The sequence below is a fragment of the Pantherophis guttatus genome, chromosome 18, assembly GCF_059756535.1.
Source record: "Pantherophis guttatus breed Tessera chromosome 18, ASM5975653v1, whole genome shotgun sequence".
In the NCBI taxonomy this organism is placed as follows: domain Eukaryota; kingdom Metazoa; phylum Chordata; class Lepidosauria; order Squamata; family Colubridae; genus Pantherophis; species Pantherophis guttatus.
The window spans coordinates 5595945-5619935 of record NC_142080.1 but is presented as its reverse complement, the minus strand read 5'-3'; the positions used below and the strand labels follow the sequence as shown (position 1 = coordinate 5619935).

Below are 23991 nucleotides of genomic sequence, written 5' to 3'. Positions count from 1 at the left end.
TGCAACGTTGCAGCTTGTTCGAAGCCCAATGCAACGTTGCAACTTGTTCTAACGCCCAATGCAACATTCCATTTTGTTTTAACGCCCAATGCAATGTTGCAGTTTGTTCTAACGCCTAATGCAACACTGCATCCTGTTTTAACACCCAATGCAACACTGCATCGTGTTTTAACGCCCAATGCAACACTGCAGCTTGTTCTAACACCCAATGCAACACTGCATCGTGTTTTAACACCCAATGCAACACTGCAGCTTGTTCTAACGCCCAATGCAACATTCCATCGTGTTTTAACGCCCAATGCAACATTCAGCCTAAATTATTTGCAGCTTGTTCTAAAGCCTCGTGTAGCATTGCAGTTTAACACCAAACGCATCATTGCATCTTGTTTTCACACCAGGCCAAATCCTGGCCAACTCCCCCCCCCCCAAATCCATCAAAACCTCAGTCTCTCTTTTCTTCCGTCTTTTTACCGTTTTTTTTTCCCCCTTGCCTGAGGGCATCTTGCCATTTGCTTTTTATAAACGCCGCTTTTATTTCTTCTCTAAGCCCACATTTATTGACCTACATCAACCCTTCCAAGGGTTGGGAGGGAGGGATCGGGCGCCTTCTCCTTTATTTTTAAATCTTAAAAATAAAACCCAAGGACGGAAAATTGGGGGTCGAGGAGGAGGAGAGCGAGCGAGGGAGGGAGGGAGGTAGAAAAGATGGATATTAATTTGGGAAAGAGGTCAAGAATAGGCAAGAAGGAAAATGTACAGATTTGAGTGTGTGTGTGTGTGCACTGGATTTAGAGAATACACACACACACACACACACAAAACACGCCTGCCTGAGTTAAGGTTTGGACTTCTGATTTAACAAGAGAAGGAAAGGCTGAGCCAGGAGGGCCTGGCTCTATTAATAACCCAGAATGCCAGCTCCGAGAGAAGACAGACTCATCACACACCGAGGCACAGCTGGAAAAAAAAAATGCTCCTGGGCCTCCCACGGCCCCCAAATGGATGGCAAAGCGCATCTTCTTAACAGCCTAATTCGTGCTCTGCTCAGGGAGCAGAAAACATCGGTAGTTAACCGATGCTGCTAAAACATCTGACGGCCTGACCCAGATGGAGGCAGGCAGAGGCAGAGGCTGGGAGTAAGACGGAAAGGTGAGATTGTGTCCTCTGGCAACCGGGGGGGGGGGGGGAATGGGGTGGTGTGGGGTGTTTCTCAACCTTGGGAACTTGAAGAGGGGTGGACGGACTACAACTCCCAGCTGGCTGGGGAATTCTGGGAGTGAAAAGTGTCAGAATAGAGCTGGCAGCAGAGGTGGTAGTCAGCCGGTTCGGACCGGTTCACCGGAACCGGTTGCAGAAATCGCAAGCGAGTGTGCCCATATACGACGAACCGGCAGTAACATAATGCGAAACTCACCGCTGGCTGGAAGGGACCTTGGAGGTCTGCTAGTCCAACCTCCTGCTCAAAGCAGGAGAAAGCTTATACCAGTAAACTTTTTGCCATCCCATGCCAAAAGCGGGGGTCATACGTGCACGTGCCCATACCCATACCCTGCTTTTGGCGCCCAATGGCCCAGTGAGCCCGTTTTTCACCCTCCCAAGCTCCAGAGGCTTCCTTGGAGCCTGGGGAGGGCGAAAACTGCCTTCCCCACCCCTCCCAAAGGCCTTCCGGAGGCCGGAAACGGCTCATTTTCTGACTCCCGGTGGGACTGGAAGACCCGAAAATCAGCTGGCCGGCACACCCATGCACACTGGAGCTGAAGCAGAGCAACGCTCGTGTGCTCACAGATATGGCTCCATGTGCCACCTGTGGGTTCGCCGTGACGGTCCTATACTATTTCTAACAAATGACAGTCCAATTTTTCTTAAAAACCTCCAGGGATTTTTTGTAGAGAAAAAAAATGCTTTTAAAAGTTAAAAAAAAAAAGTTGGCCACACCCACCCAGTCACATTACTCCCACCACCACCAAGCCACGGCCACGCAACAGGTAGTAACAAATTTTACATTTCACCACTGGGTATAAGCCATAGATCGCTACGGGGTGAAGAGGAGTCCCTGTATATTTAAATCGCTTCTGGTCTCCCACTTTCTTTTTAAAAAACGCCCAAATCCTGGCTTCCTTTCAGGCCCCTGCTAAAATATGAAGCGCGCACAGCCTACAAACCAGCCCGAACTCCATGGAGGACACCAGCCATATGTCGAGCATATGGCTGAGCATTCAGCACAGATCAAGGGTGAAGTTTATGTGCCGCTTCGGCCAGCGCTGTGCCAAATTTGCCAAAAAGGTGACAGATTTTCAAAATAGCAAAGTGTTTCTTAAAAGGGAGAGGGCGTACATGGAGCTGTTTCGCTTTAAAAAAAAAAAAGAAAAGAAAAAGGAAGTTACGATCAATCCTAAAAGCCCAAACACTGGAAACATGAAACAGATCAACCAGAACCAGAGATTTTCATCGTTTTAAATCAAGAGCGCCTAATAAAATAACACATCGTGCCATGTCTGGTGGGGAAATCTGGGAGCTGAAGTCCACAGATTTTAAAGCTGGGGAATTATGGGGGTTGAAGTCCATCCATCTTAAAGCATGTTAGCTGGGGAGTTCTGGGAGTTGAGGTCCACATATCTTAAAAGCACAGCTGGCTAGGGAAACCAGGAAGCAATTTTCATCCAAACATCTGCATCTTTGGCTGAGATGCCCAGAAGATTCGTACCCACCCACCCAATCGCTCCCAAGCAGGATGAATTCTAGTCAAATCTATCTGGAGCTTAGAATAGAATAACAGAGTCGGAAGGGACCTTGGAGGTCTTCTAGTCCAACCCCCTGCTTAGGCAGGAAGCCCTACACCACTTTAGACCAATGGTTATCCAACATCTTCTTCAAAACTTCCAGTGTTGGAGCATCCACAACTTCTGGAGGTAAGTTCTGGGCCTGGTGGCTCAGCAGACTGATAGCATTGTGATTAACACCAGCTGTCTGCAATTACTGTAAGTTCGAATCTCGCCAAGGCTCAAGGTTGACTCAGCCTTCCATCCTTTCTAAGGTAGGTTAAATGAGGACCCAGTTTGTGGGGGCAATAAGATGACTTTGTATAAAATATACAAAAGGATGAAGGCTATTGCTTAACGCATTGTAAGCCGCCCTGAGTCTCCGGAGAAGGGCGGCATATAAATCAAATTAAAAAAAAAAAGTTGTTCCACTGATTAATTGTTCTCGCTGTCAGGAAATTTCTTAGTTCTAGGTTGCTTCTCTCCTTGATTAGTTTCCATCTGTTGCTTCTTGTCCTGCCTTCAGGGGCTTTGGAGAATAGCTTGACTCCCCTCTTCTTTGGGGCAGCCCCTGAGATATTGGAAGACTGCTATCGTGTCTCCCCTAGTCCTTCTCTTCATTAAACTAGACATATCACATCTGGAGGGTGACAATTCCTGTGCCTTAACACCTCCCTCCCAATTGGTGATACTGGCACCGTCACACCGTCTCTTTATGGCCAGGAGGCTGCCTGCGGTGGGCAAAGGCAGCTACAACCACCAGCTGCAAACCAAGACTTGCTAAGTGGGGTTTGCACCCTGCTAAAACAGCTGTCAGGCGTGGCTCCGTTTAGCACTGCCAGAGCAGGCCTGACACATTTGCTGGCAGCCCGGGGCAGGGATAGTGAGGGATCCCCGCTGCTCTTTGCATATGGTGCCTGCCTCGGACGATATCCGGCATAAGGAAGCTTATTGGTTTAAAAAAAAAAGGGAGTGGGGGGGAAAAGCAGCTGGAAAAAAAAGGCCTTCCCTCAATTGTGGGTATGGCTGGTCTAGTGAAGAGAAGGACCAGGGGAGACATGAGAGCAGTCTTTCAATATTTGAGGGGCTGCCACAGAGAAGAGGAAGGGGGTCCAGCTATTTTCCAAAGCACCTGAAGGCCAGACAAGGAAGAATGGATGGAAACTGATCAAGGAGAGATTCAACCTGGAAATAAGGAGGAATTTTCTGACAGTGAGAACAATCAACCCATGGAAGAGAAGTTGCCTTCGGAAGTTGTGGGAGCTTCATCCCTGGAGGCTTTCGAGAAGACATTGGACTGCCATTGGTCGGAAATGGTGTAGAGTCTTCTGCTTGGGCGGAGGGGGTTGGACTAGATGACCTACAAGGTCCCTTCCAACTCTGTTATTCTAGATGCAGGCAGATCCTCTATGCCCTCCCTCCTGCCAAGACCCCTCCCTGCAAAGCTGCTCTGCAAAGCATCTTAAGCCTTGTCTCCGTTAGCAGGAGGAAAATTGCCTTGGACAAAACCACTGCGGAATTCACTCTCGCGGCCAAAACGCGGGCACGCAGGCCCACAGGCCATTAATCGAATTTGGCTCTGCAGCCGAGCAAAGGGGGGACATGCTCCGAATTTGGTTTGGATGCCAGAAGAGGGAAGATGAGTTCTAACACGAAGAGGTACCTGCCATGCCATAATTACAAGGGGCCAGGCATTCATTCATTCATTCATTCAGTGTTTCCCCGAAAATAAGACCCTGTCTTATATTTTTTGAACCCCGAAATAAGGGCTTGGTCTTATTTTCGGGGAGGTCTTATTATTTTGGGGCGCATGGAGCAAGACGGGGCTCCTCTTGCCGTCTTACCCGATTTCCAGCTCTGCATTTAAATATTTTGGGGGAGAGGCTTATTTTAGCGCATGCACTCAAAAGCCTGATTGGGCTTATTATCAGTGGATGTCTTATTTTATATATATATATATATATATATATAAAACAAACTATTCTAAAAATACGAGTTTCAGGTATATTAGTAAAAAAAGAAACAGACATACTGCGAACTCTAAAACTTAAGATTTTAAAGTTTTAAAAGAATTAAAATTTTATTTTACTAAGCTTTCATCAGCCCCATCTGCTGACATCGTCAGAGTATTAAACTACCATTACAGAGATCTCTGCCTATTATACTATATATATATATATATATATATATATATATATATATATATATATATATATATATATATATATATATTTATTTTGCATACAAATAATACAAACATAATACATATAACTCTAAATACGATAGATAGATAGATAGATAGATAGATAGATAGATAGATAGATAGATAGATAGATATAAAAATACAAATATTACAGTGCACACACACACAAACGGAGTCCTTTTTTATTATTATTATTATAACCCGGGCATTCATGGCAAGAGGGGGAGCAAAATTAAGGTTAAACCGTGGAAAAGTAGAGAAAAAAACTTCCCCAAGCTGGCTGAATATATTTCTTTGGCCCCTTGGGCGAGGTGTCGGTACGCATCGATTAATCTTGTGCGAATTACTGGGCTCAACGCTATTGGTGTTAGGGTGGGTATATATATATATATTTACTGTATGCGACTGTATTGGATTTTGATTAGGGGGTGCGTGTTTAAACTGCTGTTGTGTGTTGTTAGGTGCCCAGAGCCACTTGGCGAACAGGCAGTCGTATAAACTGAAGAGATAAAGATAAATAAAACAGGTTACACAAAGCTTCCAAACGGATGGGATTTTTTGGGAGGGGGAGAAAAAAAGAAGCAGTCCTGCTTTTTAAAAGTCTTCCAATATCTGCTTGAAATCTTTCCGCAAACCCGATCAGGTGTCATTGTATTCTCTGGGGGAACTAAATGGATAAATACAAGGAAACACCAGATTTTGGGGCTCCAGTCCAGCTACGATCAGAAGATTCTTATTTATCAGCTACGTTTCCAGGCTGGCCAACGAAGCCGGTTCCCCCCCTAGGCAGTGTAGTAATCCTATAAAAATATAATGCAAAATAAACTAAGCATTCAAAGGGACGAGCGGATTCAGAGTACAGCTGCTCCCGAATCAGCTGCCCAATTGTAAAGGGAGGAGAAAACCCCCCAATTATGACATTATACATTATCCTGCATTATTACAGGAGCCTTGTTGGTTATCCATATTTTTCTGGGTGCAATTCAAGGAACTGGTTATTTACCTACCAATCAAGTCCTATTATCAGTCAGGTTCTGGGCACCTTAAGATCATCTATTCTGTGTACTGGTAGTCCTCAACTTACAACCATTCGTTTATTGGCCAACAACAAGGGGAAAAAAGGGACTTTCGTCGTAACTTACGACCTGTGCAGGGTCACGTGATCAAAATTCAGGGCACTTTGGGAACTGACTCATAGTTGTGACGGTCGCAGTCATATCAAGGGGTCATGATCTCCTTTTGGGAGATCTTCTGACAAGCAAAGTCCACGGAGAAGCCAGATTCACTTAACAACCGTGTGACTTAACAGCTGCAGTGGTTCACTCAACAACAGTGGCGAGAAAGGACGTACAATGGGGCAAAACTCACTTATGAGCTGCGGTGGCGCAGTGGTTAGAATGCAGTACTGCAGACTACGTCTGCTGATCACCGGCTGCCAGCAGTTTGGCAGATCGAATCTCACCAGGCTCAAGGTTGACTCAGCCTCCCGTTCTTCCGAGGTGGGTAAAATGAGGACCCGGATTGTTGGGGGCAAGAGGCTGACTCTGTAAACCGCTTAGAGAGGACTGTAAAAGCACCGTGCAGCGGGATATAAGTCTAAGTGCTATTGGTATTGCCCTTCCTTCCTTCCTTCCTTCCTTCCTTCCTTTCTTCCTTCCTTCCCTCCCTCCCTCCCTCCCAGTGGCTAGAATGCAGCATTGCAGGCTAACTCACTGCTCACTGTCAGGAGTTCGATCTTGACTGGCTCAAGGTTGACTCAGCCTTCCGTCCTTCTGAGGTCGGTAAAATGAGGACCCAGATTGTTGGAGGCAAGAGGCTGACTCGTAAACCGCTTAGAGAGGGCTGTAAAGCACTGTGAAGCGGTATATAAGTCTAAGTGCTATTGCTATTAACAAATGTCTCACTTAACAACATAAATTTTAGGCTCAATTGTGGTCACAAGTCCAGGACAACCTGAGCAATCTATTGTTCAGATGCTAATCTTTTCCACCATGGCCTCTAAAATACACTGCCCGGCCCCCAGCTAGAGCAAATGCAATAAATAAAATAAACAAAGGGCTAAAAAGGAAAGACAGAAAAAACTAGAAGAAACATCGATGGTAAGAGAGGAAAAGGGCTGGACGGGACAAGATACACCAGAGAAATCTTGCCAACTACTGTACAATGTGGTAGCTAAAAGGTAAAGGTTCTCCTCGTACATACGTGCCAGTCGTTCCCGACTCTAGGGGGCGGTGCTCATCTCCATTTCAAAGCCGAAGAGCCAGCGCTGTCCGAAGACGTCTCCGTGGTCATGTGGCCAGCATGACTCAACGCCAAAGGCGCACGGAACGCTGTTCCCTTCCCACCAAAGGTGGTCCCTATTTTTCTACTTGCATTTTTTTGTACGTGCTTTCGAACTGCTAGGTTGGCGGAAGCCGGGACAAGTCATGGGAGCTCACCCCGTTATGCTGCACTCGAGATTCGAACCGCTGAACTGCCTACCTTTCGATCGACAAGCTCAGCGTCTTAGCCACCGAGTCCCCTAATGAGGTAGCTAGCTATCTCAAAAAACCATAATAGATTTGGGCAGCCCAGAAAGAGGGTTATCAGCAGATATTCACTTAATGCGCGACTGCTGCATTTTTCATTGCCATCGGTCGGATTTTTCTGCCCCAGGGGTCAAAATAATTCCTCTCGCCTTAGGGAACAGCAGGCCTTGATTCAGGGGAGCGAGGCTATCACTTATTTCTTTGCCTCAGGGAAGCCCCCCCAAAACACCCAGCGAGGAACAAGAGGGAGACATTAAGTTAAATTCACATCAGAGACATTCCTTGTGGGGGAAAAAAAGTGTGTGGAATGAGCCTGGGGGGCCGAGGAGTTAATATGCTGGTATAGCTAAAGCTTCCACCAGGCCTCCAGGTTGCCTGTGGCCCCCCAGATACATGACTTGGAGGTCCCCAGAAATCTTGCAAAATTATATTTATTTATTAAGAAGATTTATAGGACTGCCCAGCTCACTCACGGTGATTCCTTCCCTCCTTCCTTCCGGTTTCCTTCCTTCTTTCCTTCTTTCCTGTTTCCTTCTTTCCTTCCTTCCTTCCTTCCTTCCTTCCTTCCTTCCTTCCTTCCTTCCTTCCTTCCTTCCTCTTCCTAGTGGTTAGAATGCAGCATTGCAGGCTAACTCTGCCCACTGCCAGAAGTTCGATCTTGACTGGCTCAAGGTTGACTCAGCCTTCTGTCCTTCCGAGGTGGGTAAAATGAGGACCCAGACTGTTGGGGAGCAAGAGGCTGACTCTGTAAACCGCTTAGAGAGGGCTGTAAAGCACTGAGAAGCGGTATATAAGTCTATATTATACACTTATAGCAATACTATTGCTATTGACATGTCCTTGGTAACTGCATGGTCGTCGAGTGACGATCCCCAGGGGGAGAGCCTTCTCTGTGGGGGCACCTGCTCTCTGGAACGAGTTACCCCCAGGAATACGACTGATCCCGGACCGCCGTACTTTCCGCCGAGCATTGAAGACCTTCTTATTCCAGGAAGCCGGGCTGGCTTAAAATTTTAATGGGCTCTTTTATGGGTAAAGGGTTTTAAAAAATTTAGGGAAGCCAAACTGATTTAATTCTGTTTTAATTTATTTTAATTTTTCTATTGTATGTATTTTAATTTTGGCTGTTCACTGCCCTGAGTCCTTCGGGAGAAGGGCGGTATACAAATTTAAAAAAACATAAACATAAACACCACTTCCAAATCCCCATTAGCAGGGCCTGCCCCCCTCCGTCTCCCCCAAAACCTGCCTTGCAAGGGTTGCTTAATGCACTTCCAACCTCCCTGTGAAATATCGCCTGGCAGCAACCATAAAAGGGAGCTGAGACAAGAGCCATCTGATTGGGGAAGCGCTCCCCATTTAAGCCTGGCGGACGCCTGCTGCAAATCTCTATTTTTATGGCGATTTTTATAGTCCAAAGGTGGAAAGAGACAAGAGGGGAGGGGAAGAGGGGAAGGGAGAGGGGGAGAAAAAAGAAAGAAGGAATAACTCACACTTATTGCTCTAAAAAAGGGCCGTTTATGGCCATTGCAGAAGTTCTCTTTGAAGAAAGCTACGGGGAAGAAGGAGATAGATAGATAGATAGATAGATAGATAGATAGATAGATAGATAGATAGATAGATAGATAGATAGATAGATAGATAGATAGAATTTGTGTCCCTTTATTGCTTTTTGCAAGTAACTTAAGGTGGTGAACATCTTCCTCTTCCTATTTTCTTCACAACTATAGGTGAGTTGGGCCGAGAGAGAAGGATTGGCCCAAAATCACCCAACAGCTAAAGTAGGACTAGAACTCACTACCTCCTGGTGATTGGCTCAAAGTCACCCAGCCAGCTTTCATGCCTAAATTGGGACTAGAACTCACCATCTCCTGCTGATGGGCCCAAAGTCTCCCAGCTGGCTTTCATGCCTAAAGTGGGACTAGAACTCACTATCTCCTGCTAATTGGCCCAAAGTCTCCCAGCTGGCTTTTATGCCTAAAGTGGGACTAGAACTCACCGTCTCCTGCTAATTGGCCCAAAGTCTCCCAGCTGGCTTTTATGCCTAAAGTGGGACTAGAACTCACCATCTCCTGCTGATTGGCCCAAAGTCTCCCAGCTAGCTTTCATGCCTAAGGTGGGACTAGAACTCACTATCTCCTGCTAATTGGCCCAAAGTCTCCCAGCTAGCTTTCATGCCTAAAGCCGGACTAGAACTCACCGTCTCCTGGTGATTGGTCCAAAGTCACCCATCCAGCTTTCATGCCTAAGGTGGGACTAGAACTCACCGTCTCCTGGTGATTGGCCCAAAGTCACCCAGGCGGCTTTCATGCCTAAGGTGGGACTAGAACTCATCGTCTCCTGGTGATTGGTCCAAAGTCACCCATCCAGCTTTCATGCCTAAGGTGGGACTAGAACTCACCGTCTCCTGGTGATTGGCCCAAAGTCACCCAGGCGGCTTTCATGCCTAAGGTGGGACTAGAACTCACCGTCTCCTGGTGATTGGCCCAAAGTCACCCATCCAGCTTTCATGCCTAAAGTGGGACTAGAACTCACCATCTCCTGGTGATTGGCCCAAAGTTACCCAGCCGGCTTTCATGCCTAAAGTGGGACTAGAACTCACCGTCTCCTGGTGATTGGCCCAAAGTCACCCATCCAGCTTTCATGCCTAAAGTGGGACTAGAACTCACCGTCTCCTGCTGATTGGCCCAAAGTTACCCAGCCGGCTTTCATGCCTAAAGTGGGACTAGAACTCACCGTCTCCTGGTGATTGGCCCAAAGTCACCCAGCCAGCGTTCATGCCTACGTCTGGACTAGAACTTACGGCCTCCTGGTTTTTATCCTGGTGCCCTTAACCACTAGACTAAACTGGCTATCCTAAGGCAACCGAGAGGATTTCTTTAGCCTTGGGGAAATCAACTCGAGTGCTATTCAATTTTTTGGGGACTGAACCGGAGGATGGACCTCAGCAAAAGATGGTTGGCATCTCTCCTCTTGCCTAAGATCCTTCCCCCCCCCCTTTTTTTTTTTTGGCTGATGCAGCAGCCGGCAAGGAAGGGGCGCATCAGAGATGTGACGTGATTTCTTCTGCAGCAGTAACAGCAGTGAAAGTCTCAAACTCTTCCTCCAAACAGTGTTCTTTTTTCTTTTCTTTTTGGCTTCTAAGAATAACTGCATTAGCTACCGGAGACCTTACTCGTTGTCTCCACGGAGTTGGCCAATTGCCTTGCAGCTTCAGCGACCGTATCGCAGGGACATCCCTGGGACGAATTCTGGAGGTTAATCAGGCCCTGCGATTAATTATGCAGTTAATTAATGTCAGGTAATTAAGCGCTATTTCATTCTGTCAGTCCTGGACCGGTGGAATTGCACCAAAAGCCACGGAGGCAGAATCTACTTCTCTGTTTTTTGGCTTTGCCTGTCGGGGGTCGGGATGGGGAATTCTGGATTTGGATGATAGCCCCCCCCCTCCCCACGCACACACAAAATGGAAAATGGGAGGTAGAGTACAAAGAGGAAATAAGTTTGAGGGGAGTACCAGTTTGGTCTGGTAATGAAGGCGCCAGGCTAGAGACCAGGGGATAGGGAGTTCTAGCCCCACTTAGGCAAGGAAATCGGCTGGGTGACCCTTGAGTTAATCACCAGGAGATGATGAGTTCTAGTCCCGCCTTAGGCATGAAAGCTAGCTGGCTGACTTTGGGACAGTCCCTCCCTCTCAGCCAAACCTACCTCACGAGGCTGTAGTTGTGGCGAAAATAGGAGGAAGAAGGAGTATTTGGTATGATTGGCACCTTGAATAATAATAATAATAATAATAATAATAATAATAATAATAATAATAATAATAATAAGAAGAAGAAGAAGAAGAAGAAGAAGAAGAAGAAGAAGTTATATATTAATAATAATAATAATAATAATAATAATAATAATAATAATAATAATAATAATAATAATAATAATAATAGCAGGCAATAATAAAAACAAACAGATCTCCATGGAAATTACTGAGCAATGAGATTACAAAATTCTTTTTCAAAACCCAGATTTTTCTTTATTGTTCTACTAATCTCATTCCTTCTTCCTTCCTTCCTTCCATCCATCCACCCATCCCTTCCCCTCTAATCCTTCCTTGCCTCCCTCCCTTCTCTCCCCTTTCCCTTCCTTCCTTTTCCTTCCCCTTTCCTCTAATCCTTCCCTCCCTTCTGTCCCTTTCTTTTTCTTTTTTCTTTTTCTTTTTCTTTTTCCTTTTTCTTTCTCTCCCTTTCTCCTTCCTTCCCTTTCCTTCCCCTTCCTTCTAATCCTTCCCCCCTTCTGTCCCCCTTTTCTCTTTCTTTCTTTTTTTCTTTTTCCTTTCTTTCTTTTTGTTCTCTCTCTCCCCCTTTCTCCTTCCTTCCTTCCTTCCTTCCATAAAGCCAATGTATTGCCATAGTTCCATTTTGCCAAATGCAGGAAAGCAGTCTTCCAGTTTTCAGCCACTATAGTTACAGGTGGCTCCATCCCAAAAGAAATTCAGGGGAAGCTGCCCACCAAATGCTCACTGCTCAGCCAATTCTGCGAATCCTGCTGACTACAGCTTTGCCAACTGACCAGCAGTAAACAAAGCAGGGTTGTTTTAGGGCGATGCGCGAGCCCCGTGGAGAAGTTCTCCTTCTAAAGAGACGTGCCGTAGCCTTTTTTTAAGTGTGAGGCCGGCTGCTGGGAAGAGGGGTCAGCACAACCAAACAAGGCCAGCCCACCCTGGGCTTCCTAAGCAGCAGCTCGGATTGTGTTGCAGCTCCACTGGCGGCTAACGTCCGCCAGCAATTGGACCGCTGGAGTGACAGATGCGTCGATTTGCGTTGACAATTTGCCACTCTAATAGCTGCCTGGAGCTTTTGCCTCCCTCATTTGGTGGGCTGATAACCGTGCCCGGCGATTGGTAATGCCAAAGTAACGCAGGCACTCAATCCATCCATCTCTCCAATAAAACACCCAGCTGGGAAAACACAACGCCAATCTTCCCACCAGCCGGTCCCCCACAGCGCCTTAACTCTGAGAGAGGGAGAGAGAGAGAGAGGCAGGGAGAGAGAGGCAGGGAGAGAGAGAAGAGGAAGAGAAGAGAAGAGGAGAGAAGAGGAGAAGAGAAGAGAAGAGAAGAGGAGAGAAGAGAAGAGAAAAGAAGAGAAAAGAAGAGAAAATGGAATGGAATAGAGTAGAATTTACAATTTACGAGAAGAGAAGAGAAGAGAAGAGAAGAGAAGAGAAGAGAAGAGAAGAGAAGAGAAGAGAAGAGAAGAGAAGAGGAATAGAAAAGAATTGGAATTGGAACTGGAACTGGAACTGGAACGGAATGGAATAGAATAGAATAGAGAATGGAAGAGAAATAGAAATAGGAAGAGAAATGAAGAGAAGAGAAGAGAAGAGAAGAGAAGAGAAGAGAAGAGAAGAGAAGAGGAGAGGAGAGGAGAGGAGAGGAGAGGAGAGAAGAGAAAATGGAATGGAATGGAATAGAGTAGAATTTACAATTTACGAGAAGAGAAGAGAAGAGAAGAGAAGAGAAGAGAAGAGAAGAGAAGAGAAGAGAAGAGAAGAGAAGAGAAGAGGAATAGAAAAGAACTGGAACTGGAACTGGAACGGAATGGAATAGAATAGAATAGAGAATGGAAGAGAAATAGAAATAAGAAGAGAAGAGAAGAGAAGAGAAGAGAAGAGAAGAGAAGAGAAGAGAAGAGAAGAGAAGAGAAGAGAGGTGGCTGATCCTACAAGGACCACATCAGGTTGAAAGCTACTCAGGTGACCCAACAGAAAAGATGGAAGAAGAACCAGCAGAATTCCAGTCCAGGTCCCGCAATCTGGAGGCTAAACCATCAATGAAGAATTGAGGGAGCTAGGTATGTCCAGTCTAAGGAAGAGAAGGATTAGGGGGGACATGCTAGCACTCTTCTGGTACTTGAGAGGGGATGCAAGAGGGGGCTCGGCCGATTCTCCAAAGCATCGGACAGCAAAAGAAAGCCACAGATGGAAACTTATCAAGGAGACATTTCGATCGGCAGATAAAAACACACAGACAAAATCTTGCCACCTGCGATATAATTTTGACATTGTACAGGTAGTCCTCGATTTATAACAGTTCATTATTCAAAGTTACTGCTTTGGAAAAAAAAAAGGGACTTTTAACTGTTAGAATAGAATAGAATTTTTTTATTGGCCAAGTGTGTTTGGACACAAAAAGGAATTTGTCTTTGGTGCATATACTCACACTTACTACCATTGGCAGCATCCTCCGAGTCATGGGATCAACATTCGGGATGCTCGACAACTGACTCATATTTATAACAACTGCAGCGAGCCACTTAACTGCAGAAAGAAAGTTCATAAAATGGGACAAAAAAACCCCACTTAACAAATGTCTTGCTTAGCAACAGACATTTTTTTGCTCAGTTGTGGTCGTAAGCCGAGGACGACCCTGTGTATGCTCACAGGATTTATTCTGTCCAAAACCCGTGCACAAAACTTTCCAATTGCTCGCCTGTAGGGTGTTGTTTTTTTTTAAAATCATCAATACAGTAGAAACAAAAATATTATTTACAATTTTTAAAATGTATAATATTGAAGTATATCGATGCCTTGCCGGCTACATATGCTGGCGCCCCGGGAGGTGTTAACCACACATCTGGTGTCTGTAAGAGCTTTGAGACCATGATTGTGTTAGATTTCTGTCACAGAGACAAGGTCAAAAGGAAATAAACACCCTGCTTGCTTGGTTAAGCTGCCACAGACCACCCTGCTTGACGAATCTCCTGCAAACCTACAAATTGGATTGCATCAAAGCAAGGAAAGGAAACATCACTGCTGCTGTTAGGTTTTTGTTTTTTTTCACAGCTAGGAAATAAAATTGGATTGTCGGGTAACCTTAATTTACATTCAACTGTACCTATGAATTAAGGACATACGGACATTATGATGTACAAGGAAAGAGTGATGAAGCACCCGCCCCCCCAAAAAACACAAACTCGTTAGCAAAGACTTATAAACAACGCTAATAAAAACCTGCTGATTTATTTGCTATGGCGAAATTCAAACCGGAATCAAATCCTGAATTCTGATTCTTTGGCGGCCCCCAGTGTTCGTGGCGAGCAACGGCACCAGGTCTTTGCTGAGTCAACGGTATTTCGGGCAGAATAGAATAGAATAGAATAGAATAGAATAGAATAGAATAGAATAGAATAGAATAGAATAGAATAGAATAGAATAGAATAGAATAGAAAAACAGAGTTGGAAGGGACCTTGGAGGTCTTCTAGTCCAACCCTCTGCCCAGGCAGGAAACCCTACACCGCTTCAGACAAATGGTTATCCAACATCTTCTTAAAAATTTCCAGTGTTGGGGCATTCACAACTTCTGCAGGCAAGTTGTTCCACTTATTAATTGTTCTAACTATCAGGAAATTTCTCCTTAGTTCTACCCATTGCTTCTTGTTCTACCCTCAGGTGCTTTGGAGAATAGCTTGACTCCCTCTTCTTTGGGGCAGCCCCTGAGATATTGGAAGACTGCTATCCTGTCTCTCCTAGTCCTTCTCTTCATTAAACTAGACATACCCAGTTCCTGCAACCGTTCTTCATATGTTTTAGCCTCCAGTCCCCTAATCATCTTCGTTGCTCTTCTCTGCACTCTTTCTAGAGTCTCAACATCTTTTTTACATCGTGGCGACCAAAACTGAATGCAATATTCCAAGTGTGGCCTTACCAAGGCCTTATAAAGTGGTATTAACATTTCACGAAATTAAAAATCAGATCGTCTCTCAGTTGTAAAACCCGAGACTGATAAGAACTAAGCATGGGGTTTTTTTCCCAACTTAAAACAGTCATAATTTTCCTCCCTTTCCTCAAATCTTACATTGCAAATGCTACAGAATACAGGCGGTCTATGTTTAAGCGAGCACTATTGGCACCAGCAACCTGTAAAAATGGTCGTTAAGTGAAACCACAACTGTGTTTGCAAATCTTCCTTCCGTTTTCTTTTGCTTTGCAGACATGCAAAGGTCGTAAATGTGAGGCCTGGCTGCAAAGTTACTTTTTTCCCTCACGGTTGTGGCCGCGAATGGCCACTAAACAAGGCAGTTGCAAATGCTTTGACGACTGCTTCTTTCAGAAAATGTCAGAGAGAAATACTCTTGGGGCAATAATAGAACCAATTATTTTTCCCTCTCCCCCCCTCTGTTCTTCATATGGGCTAGATATTGGCAATCCGTATACGCGGCACTCATTTTAAAGAAATGCCCCTACGGGCACATACTGCAGTGCTTGTTTCATTGTCGATTTCCAAAATACTGACAGAAGCAAAAGAACTTCTGACTCACTCACTCAAACAAGGCGGTACTCCTCCAGATGGAGAAAAATTAGTTTTGCCATAATCCCAGCAAGAGCCATTTGTAAAAGTTTTTCAGAACTTCCAAGTTTCACAGAAACCTTATTGCAACTTGACCTTCGACGCCAATCACCCAAATTTTAAGCCATACAACCAGCACAGCAAATCTGTTTTTTAAAGAGTCTGAAGCACGAAAGTGATAGATCAATTTTTAAAATACCTTTGTTAAAAATTTTTAAAAAATACAAACCAATCCACCACACTGAATTAAAAAAAAACCTGGTCACTTACCTTTTGGTTTGACCATCCAATTCCGAAGAATAGAAGCATTCAAAATTGGTCGTTTATTTATTAACTTTGGGAAGGAGACAATACAATCACATATATTTTTTCCCTGTTATTTATGACTGCATTTCCCCCCGCTTCTTTGTCCTCTTAGCTTCTTTTCTATAGATATTCTGTCTTCTAAAAGCTTCAAAAGTTTCTACTGTGCGTTTATGCATTTTCAAGCAGGCAGATTTTGACCTCTTCGGCCGTTGTGTAATTCACCAATTCCCAACCATAGCAATTTCCAACTGGGTGAACTTCAACTCCCAGAATTCCCCAGTCATTGATAAGAAAATTCTGGGAATTGAAGTCCATATATCTTAAAATTGCTAAAGTTGGGAAACAGAGATCTAACTACTTCAAGACGCTGCAAAGTTATTTCCTGCGACATCTATTGTACATATGCACACCATACACATGTATCCACTAATTTGACATAATTCTTTTAGCTTTTTCCCCATCCCTATGATAGTAGTTAGCTTAAAAACACTGCAAAGTTTGGACTGCAGAAATTGCAAATTTTGATCTTGCCAAGAGCAGGTCTCAAAACTTGGCATCTTTAAGACTTGTGGACCAATTCTGGCTGGAGAATCCTGGGAGTTGAAGTCCACAAGTCTTAAACTTGCGAAGTTTGGAGACCCCTGGTCAAGAGCATGCCCGTTTCTTTTCTTCCTTTCTTAAACCCAAATGAGGAATGCAAAAATCACATCTGCCATGATCAGCCCCCTTACTAAGTCAAAGTCCACCATTTACTCACCAGCATTGACGATCGCGTCAACCTCCAACTTGGTAATGTCTCCTCGGAAGAGGGAGATTTTCCCGTTCAGATTATTATCCTTGGGGTAATTGGTTTCTTCGGGTTGCTGGATCCGAGCACCTGGCGTGAAAGGGGGGAAGAGATGAAGATGATGATGATGATGATGATGGGGGGAATGAAGATATTTCTCTGTCATTGATTTTAAAACAGCTTTAAAAAAAAAAAAAAAGACTCACTTTTGGCCATTTCTTTCCATGTGGGGATCTGCTTCACTTTGACGAAATCTTTAGTGAAGTAATGTGCACGACGCTGTTTGTTGTTTAGTCCTTTCAAAAATGCTGAACGGGAAAATAAAGCAGGGGAGGAAGAAAAGAGTGGTTAGTGACCCAAATTCAGGGGGGGGGAATTCAAGGGAATCTGCATGTTCTGCCCCAGCTACGGACCCCAAAGAACACAACACACACAAAATCTGTACAAACCTTAGTTTACTAATTAAGGACTACTTACGAGCTTTCTTAGTAGTTGTTCGAACACAAGTACAATTTAAATCATTCTTTTCTGAACAAGAGCTGTTAATTTAACTTCATTAACAGCCGACAAGAATCCAAAGAATAATAACTCAATTCTGAGGCACAGTATTTCAGATAACCATAATCTTATTGTGGTTGGCAGAATGCCCAGAAGCAATTTGCAGGAAAACTGATAAGAGAGAAGCAAGAGCCGATCAAATGTTTCTGGAATCAAGATGCGAAGAAATATGAACGAAGTTGTTTCCTGCAAATTGCATCAGTCGTCGTCCTTCCTTAAATAGGCTAGGGGAGTGGCCAATTAGCCTCAAGCCTTACTCTCGAGGAGACCTCCTCCTGAGGAGCCACTTCTGCCTTTTAACAGTTCTGCGAGCTCGTGCATCGAGAAGAGGCTCCTCCTCTTCTTCTGGGAGCTTTTGGAGGTTCTGAAGGCCCTGGCTGAATCCCCACCTCTGGCACCATATCTTCTCCAGCCTCCTCATTGTCTGACTCAAGCACCAGCTGCACAGGCTGCTGGCGCAGCACCACACCAGCCTCCTAGCTGTCGGAATCAGCTACTAACTGCACAGGCCGCTGACGGGCCACAACACTGCAATAATTTACTGTGTACCAGTTAGAAAAGAATCACTTTTAAGCGATTGTATTGCAACTTCAAAAGAAAATGTTTTCAGTACGTAGAAGAGCTGGTTGGTGAAAAATTTTGCTTTTGGAGTAGCTAAAATCTACAACTGAGCATATTTGAGGCCAGGTAGTTCTTGTCTAGTGGAAGCAGCAACTTGGTCATTGAGCAAATCAGTTGCTATGTGAAACCACAATTCTGTTTACAATCCAACTTCACTCTTTCTTTGCTCGACAGACCTGGCAAGGTTGTCCATGCCAGGCCCTGGTCGCAAAGTTATTTTGTGACCGCCATTGTAAGTGTGAACTAAACAAGGCAGTCACCGATGAGGACTACCAATGGCAGCTAGAGCCAGTTTGGTGTAGTGGTTAAGGTGCCAGCCTAGAAAGTGGGTGGCGGTGAGTTCTAGTCACACCTTAACCATGAAAGTCAGCTGGTGACTTTGGGTCAGTCCCTCCTACCTCACAGGACTGTTATGGGGAAAATAAGAGAAAAAATGATTATTATATATGTTCACCTCCTCGAGTTACCTATGAAGTAAAGAATACCCTATATAGTTTTTATACTATGAAGTTCATGTTATAGTTACCTATAAAATTTAAAAAAAAACCAGTTAGGATTGTGTATTATCTATTTTATTATTTAGCTCCTATTGTGTATAGGTTCTGTAGAATTTTATCTTCTTAATATTGTAAACTGCCCAGAGATAGCTTGTATAGGATGGGCTGCCAATAAATTTAATAAGGAAGGAAGGGAGGGAGGGAGGGAGGGAGGGAGGAACAAAGGAAGGAAGGAAGGAAAGAAAGAAAGAGAAAAGAAAGAAAAGAAAGAAAAGAAAGAAAGAAGGAAGGAAGGAAAGAAAGACGGGAGGGAGGGAAAAGAAAGGAGAAAAAGAAAGGAGAGAAAGAAAGAAAAAAGGGAGGGAGGAAGGAGAGAAAGAAAGAGAAAAAAGAAAGAAAGAAAGAAAAATATAATAATACCCCTTACACAGCCCGTACAACACAACACATACAAGTTGCAGGAATGAGGAGATATTAAATAAGGGAATAATACATGCTAACCTAAGCAGAGGTTTTTTGCAACATGGATGTGCAAAAACTGAGGAATTAACTTGCTCGATGATACATGACACACTGCAGTGTGTTGCCCACCGGATTAATCAACTCTTCTCAGAAATTGGAAATTTATTCCCAAGGAAACCCCTTACTTAATGCCAACCTTGGGCACCAAACCTCTTCCAGGCCTCCCCAGGAATATCCCAACCCATAGCCAGGGACATACAGGCCATTCCTGAGTCCTCAATCAGCTCAGCAATGGACAGAGACTCTCCTTTTGGGGAGCAAAACCAGCCTTGGAAAGGGGCCTATTTTCTTAGGCCAGCCATCTCCCAAAGTCCTTCAGAGGCTGGGCTCCTTTTCAACTGCTGGTCCTCAAACCCTTTCAAGGTTTGTTTGTTTTTTTTGAAAACCCCAGCTTTTTGCCAGCAAAAAAAAGCACAAAAATGGTCTTTCAAAGAGGCCATTTTCTCAAAGGATGGATGGCAGGCCTAGTCCATGAGAGGAACCAGGCCCAGGCCGGTTGCTAGGCAACCGAGGCCCTGAGCATTCCATTGCCTGCTCATTGCAAATGGCGGCCTCTTTTTATTTATTTCATTAAATTTAATTTAATACACTTGCCCATCTGTCTCTAAAAGCGATTCTCTCACCTCAGTAACTTTGGGTGGCTTACAAACTTCATAAAGCACAGGCACAAACATTAAACAGAAATTTAACTACAGGCCTAAGACTTACACCCATTTAGGGACCATTAAGTTACAACAACAGTGAAGAAACTGACTTAACGGCTATTTTTTTTAACCCTTATGTTTAAAAAATAAACATTTTAACCATGTCTCTTTTTATCTTTAAGTTAAAAATAAACATGTAACCATGTCTCTTTCTACTGTTGTGTTAAAAAAATAAATATGTAACCATGTCCTTCTTTACAGTTCTGTTAAAAATAAACATTTATCTTAACTGTGTCTTTTTTTTTTTAATCCTTAGGTTAAAAGTTAACATCTTTGTTTTAACTATGTTTCTTTTAACAGTTTTTATATGTAAACCCGCCTACTAGAGTCACTTAGCGGGCAGTGTGGAAACTTAATAAAAAATGGGGCAGAAGCTTGCTTTTCCATGACTAAGAAGAACTGGCAAATTATTAAAAAAATAAACATTTATCTTAACTGTGTCTCTTTTTTTATCCTTAGGTTACAAGTTAACATCTTTGTTTTAACTATGTTAAAACTGTTAACAGTTTTTATATGTAAACCGCCTAGAGTCACTTAGGTGAGGTGGGCAGTGTGGAAATTTAATAAAAAATGGGACAGAAGCTTGCTTTTCCATGACTAAGAAGAATAAATTTGCTAAATGTTGGAAATGCCACCAGACACTTGGGTCATATGTGGTGGACATGTGTAGAAGCAAAAAAAATAAATAAATTGGATAAAAATACAAAGGTTGGTTGGAAAAGATGAGCCTTGGTGGCACAGCAGACTAAAGTGCTGTTAAATAGCACCAGCTGCTTGCAATTACTACAAGTTCAAATCTCACCAGGCTCAAGGTTGACTCAGCCTTCCATCCTTCAGAGGTAGGTAAAATGAGGACCCGGTTTGTGGGGGCAATAAGCTGACTTTGTATAAAAAAAAGAACACCGCTTGGGAGGGCCAAAAGCCCTACTAAGCAGGTATATACAAAAAGTATGAAGGCTATTGCTTAACGCATTGTAAGCCGCCCTGAGTCTCCAGAGAAGGGCGGCATATAAATTGAACCAATAAATAAATAAATGATAAAGCAGCACACTGACTTCCAACCAGAAATATTTTTGTTGGGGATTTTGCCCGAAACTTATAGTAAAAGGAATGCATTTTTAATCATACATGTGCTAATTGCAGCTAGAAACTGGAAGGAGACGCAGCCAGGGAAGGACTTGCAAAGAAACACACACACACACAAATACACACTCACAACCACGCACTCTGCCCTTCTCACTTACATTTAGCCTCCTTCCAGTCAGTGGACGTGGTCAAATCCACCTTAGCAGCCATGGCCAAGGGGGCAGCTGCAGCCCAGCTCCGGATGCCCTGTGCAAACACCCACCGGCTGGCAGCTTTGCCCAAGGGGAACCTGGCCCCGTCCCCTTGCCTCCCACCCGCCTGGCCAGCGATGGGGCGCCCGCCCCACTCCTTCCACAGCCTCCCTAGACTGCCAAGCAACCTAGACTGCTGCTGGAGGGACAGAAACCCGCCTGGCATGGTTGCAAAGCCTCCAGCGGGCAGCTCTGGTTGGTCCCGGGGAAAGGGCAAAGGGATTTTTCTCCCTTATTGATAGATATATATAGAACACCTGGTCCTCGGGCAGCGAGAGCCAAGGAGGGCGCGAGTTGCAACAACAGCAGCTGCTGCTGCTCAACGCACGAGCCCAGCCTCGGTGGCCACGCCCCCGCGCTCGGATCCGAGGTCTTCTGGGAAATGTAGTCTTTGCGAACGCTCCTTAACCACTTCCAGACTTGACATTCTTCAACTCAGACTAGATCACACTAGAGTAGACTAGACTAGACTAGACTAGACTAGACTAGACTAGACTAGACTAGACTAGACTAGACTAGACTAGACTAGACTAGAATAGAATAGAATAGAATAGAATTTTGGAATGGAATGGAATAGAATAGAATAGAATAGAATAGAATAGAATAGAATAGAATAGAATAGAATAGAATATAGAGTATAGAGTATAGAAGTAGGAATAGAATAGAATAGAATAAAATTTTGGAATGGAATGGAATAGGATTCAGAATAGAATAGAATAGAATAGAATAGAATAGAATAGAATAGAATAGAATATAGAGTATAGAGTATAGAAGTAGCAATAGAATAGAATAGAATAAAATTTTGGAATGGAATGGAATAGGATTCAGAACAGAATAGAATAGAATATAGAATATAGAAGTAGCAATAGAATAGAATAGAATAAAATTTTGGAATGGAATGGAATAGGATTCAGAATAGAATAGAGTATAGAAGTAGAAGTAGGAATAGAATAGAATGGAATGGAATGGACGACGACTGGACTGGACTAGACTAGACTAGAATTGAATAGAATAGGATTTTGAATAGAATAGAAAATAGAATAGAATAGAATAGCATTCTGAATAGAATAGAAAATAATAGGAAATAGGAAATAGAACAGAACAGAATAGGATTCAGAATAGAATAGAAAATAAAATAAATAAAATCCTGCTCCAAAATAATGCTGAGAAAAGAGGTATACGATTGCCTATTCCCTCATGGGCTGAGTTGCCATTTGTTGGCAGCGTCACCGGCAGCTAATTTTAGAAAGGATGTTGACGGAAGGCAAGCTTCTAATTATAGCTGAAAAATTAATCTTGCTGCTTTCTCTCTTTATATACGATGCTCAGAGCAACAGCATCTTGGCCAGCGTTGATTTCTAACCCCCCCACCCCACAAATAAACTGATATCAAAAGAAGATTCAAAAGATATTCGAAAATAAAAGGATTTTAATTTAATTTAAATCTTTTCAGCTTCCTGTTGTTTTTCCAGCCTTTCTACGTTAATTGATGAGCATCAGTGGTAGGTTTCAAAAATATTTTACTACCAGTTCTGTGGGTGTGGCTTGGTGGGCGTGGCATGGCTTGGTGGGCGTGGCATGGTGGGCGTGCCAGGGAAAGGATACTGTAAAATCTCCATTCCCACTCCACTCCAGGGGAAGGTTACTGCAAAATCCCCATTCCCTCCCGATCAGCTGGGACTCGGGAGGCAGAGAATAGATGGGGGCGGGGCCAGTCAGAATTTTTTACTACCGGTTCTCCGAACTACTCAAAATTTCCTCTACCGGTTCTCCAGAACTGGTCAGAACCTGCTGAAACCCACCTCTGATGAGCATCCCCCAATAGTCACGTGATCAAAATTTGGGTGCTTGGCAACCAACATATATTTATGAGCAAAGTATAGCAAAGTCGGATCTGCTTTACAACCGTGTGATTCATTTAGCAACCGCAGGGATTCGCTGAATGGCAAAAAAAAAAAAGGCAAAAAATCAAGCAAGAACTCACTAAGCAGTTGCCATGCTTAGCAACAGAAATGATGTTCCCCATTGTGGTTATAAGTCAAGGACTCCCTGTACTCTTTATTTACATTTATTTCCAAATAAATCCAGATCCAATGATGGGTGTGCCAAGTTATAATCCAAGTTTACAGGACTTCATTTAGGAAGGATGAGCCCGTAACTTTCCCATTATGGTTGAGCTACAACCCAGCCTCCATTGTGATTGATGAGGCTGGCTGGGAGCTGTAGTTTATTTTTATCTGGAGAATGGCAGGTTTCTCTTCCCTGACTTTCATCCTCAGAGAAGCAGAGTGAAACTGAAACCATGCCAACGAAGATTTAATTTGCTACTCAATTATTTTACTAGACATTATTATATATCCCAAGTCTTGGAAACCCAATTAAGCATATGCAAATTGTCAAAATGACCCAATGAAGTGTGCAAATTAAAAGCCCAGATGAATGACAAGCAAAAGGAGCAGAAAAAACAGAGGAATTGGCCAAATCAACAAATAAATCAAGGACTGGAGCAAAAAAATAGGACTGACAAATCAGCTGATAAAGGAAGAAAGATTGAAGAAAATAAAAAGAGACAAATCAGCAAATGAACAGACAGAAAGCAGACATGTGGGAAGAGTGGCAATATAAGAATGTATTGGGAGAAATGTTTGGATTAAATAAGAAAGAGAGAGATGAAGTTAGAGATAAAGAGGAGGAGTGTGGGAAACGAGTGAAAAAACGGATAAGAATCGAAGCACTATTGAGGGCAAGAGATGACGGTTAGAAATAACTGCTTTCTAAATATTAAGGTAGCTTGATTGTAAGTTGGAGAAGCAGAAATAAATTA

General features: G+C 43.7%; 1 protein-coding gene across 8 annotated transcripts in view; it reads right to left on the bottom strand.

The window, feature by feature from the left end:
* Positions 1–23991, bottom strand: part of MACROD1 (mono-ADP ribosylhydrolase 1) — a 257629-nt gene that overhangs the window by 216383 nt on the left and 17255 nt on the right. For 6 of the 8 annotated variants that reach the window (XM_087880867.1, XM_087880866.1, XM_087880863.1 and 3 more), the window contains exons 1-3: positions 21075–21418; positions 17135–17236; positions 16899–17018 (exon numbers count right to left, since the gene is read on the bottom strand). In XM_087880867.1, coding sequence (XP_087736993.1) covers positions 16899–17018; positions 17135–17236; positions 21075–21333 — 481 coding nt within the window. In that variant the 5' untranslated portion in view covers positions 21334–21418. Of the gene's footprint in view, positions 1–16898; positions 17019–17134; positions 17237–21074; positions 21419–23991 lie in introns of those variants that run through there. The other 2 variants (XM_087880870.1, XM_087880871.1) reach the window with 1 other exon arrangement.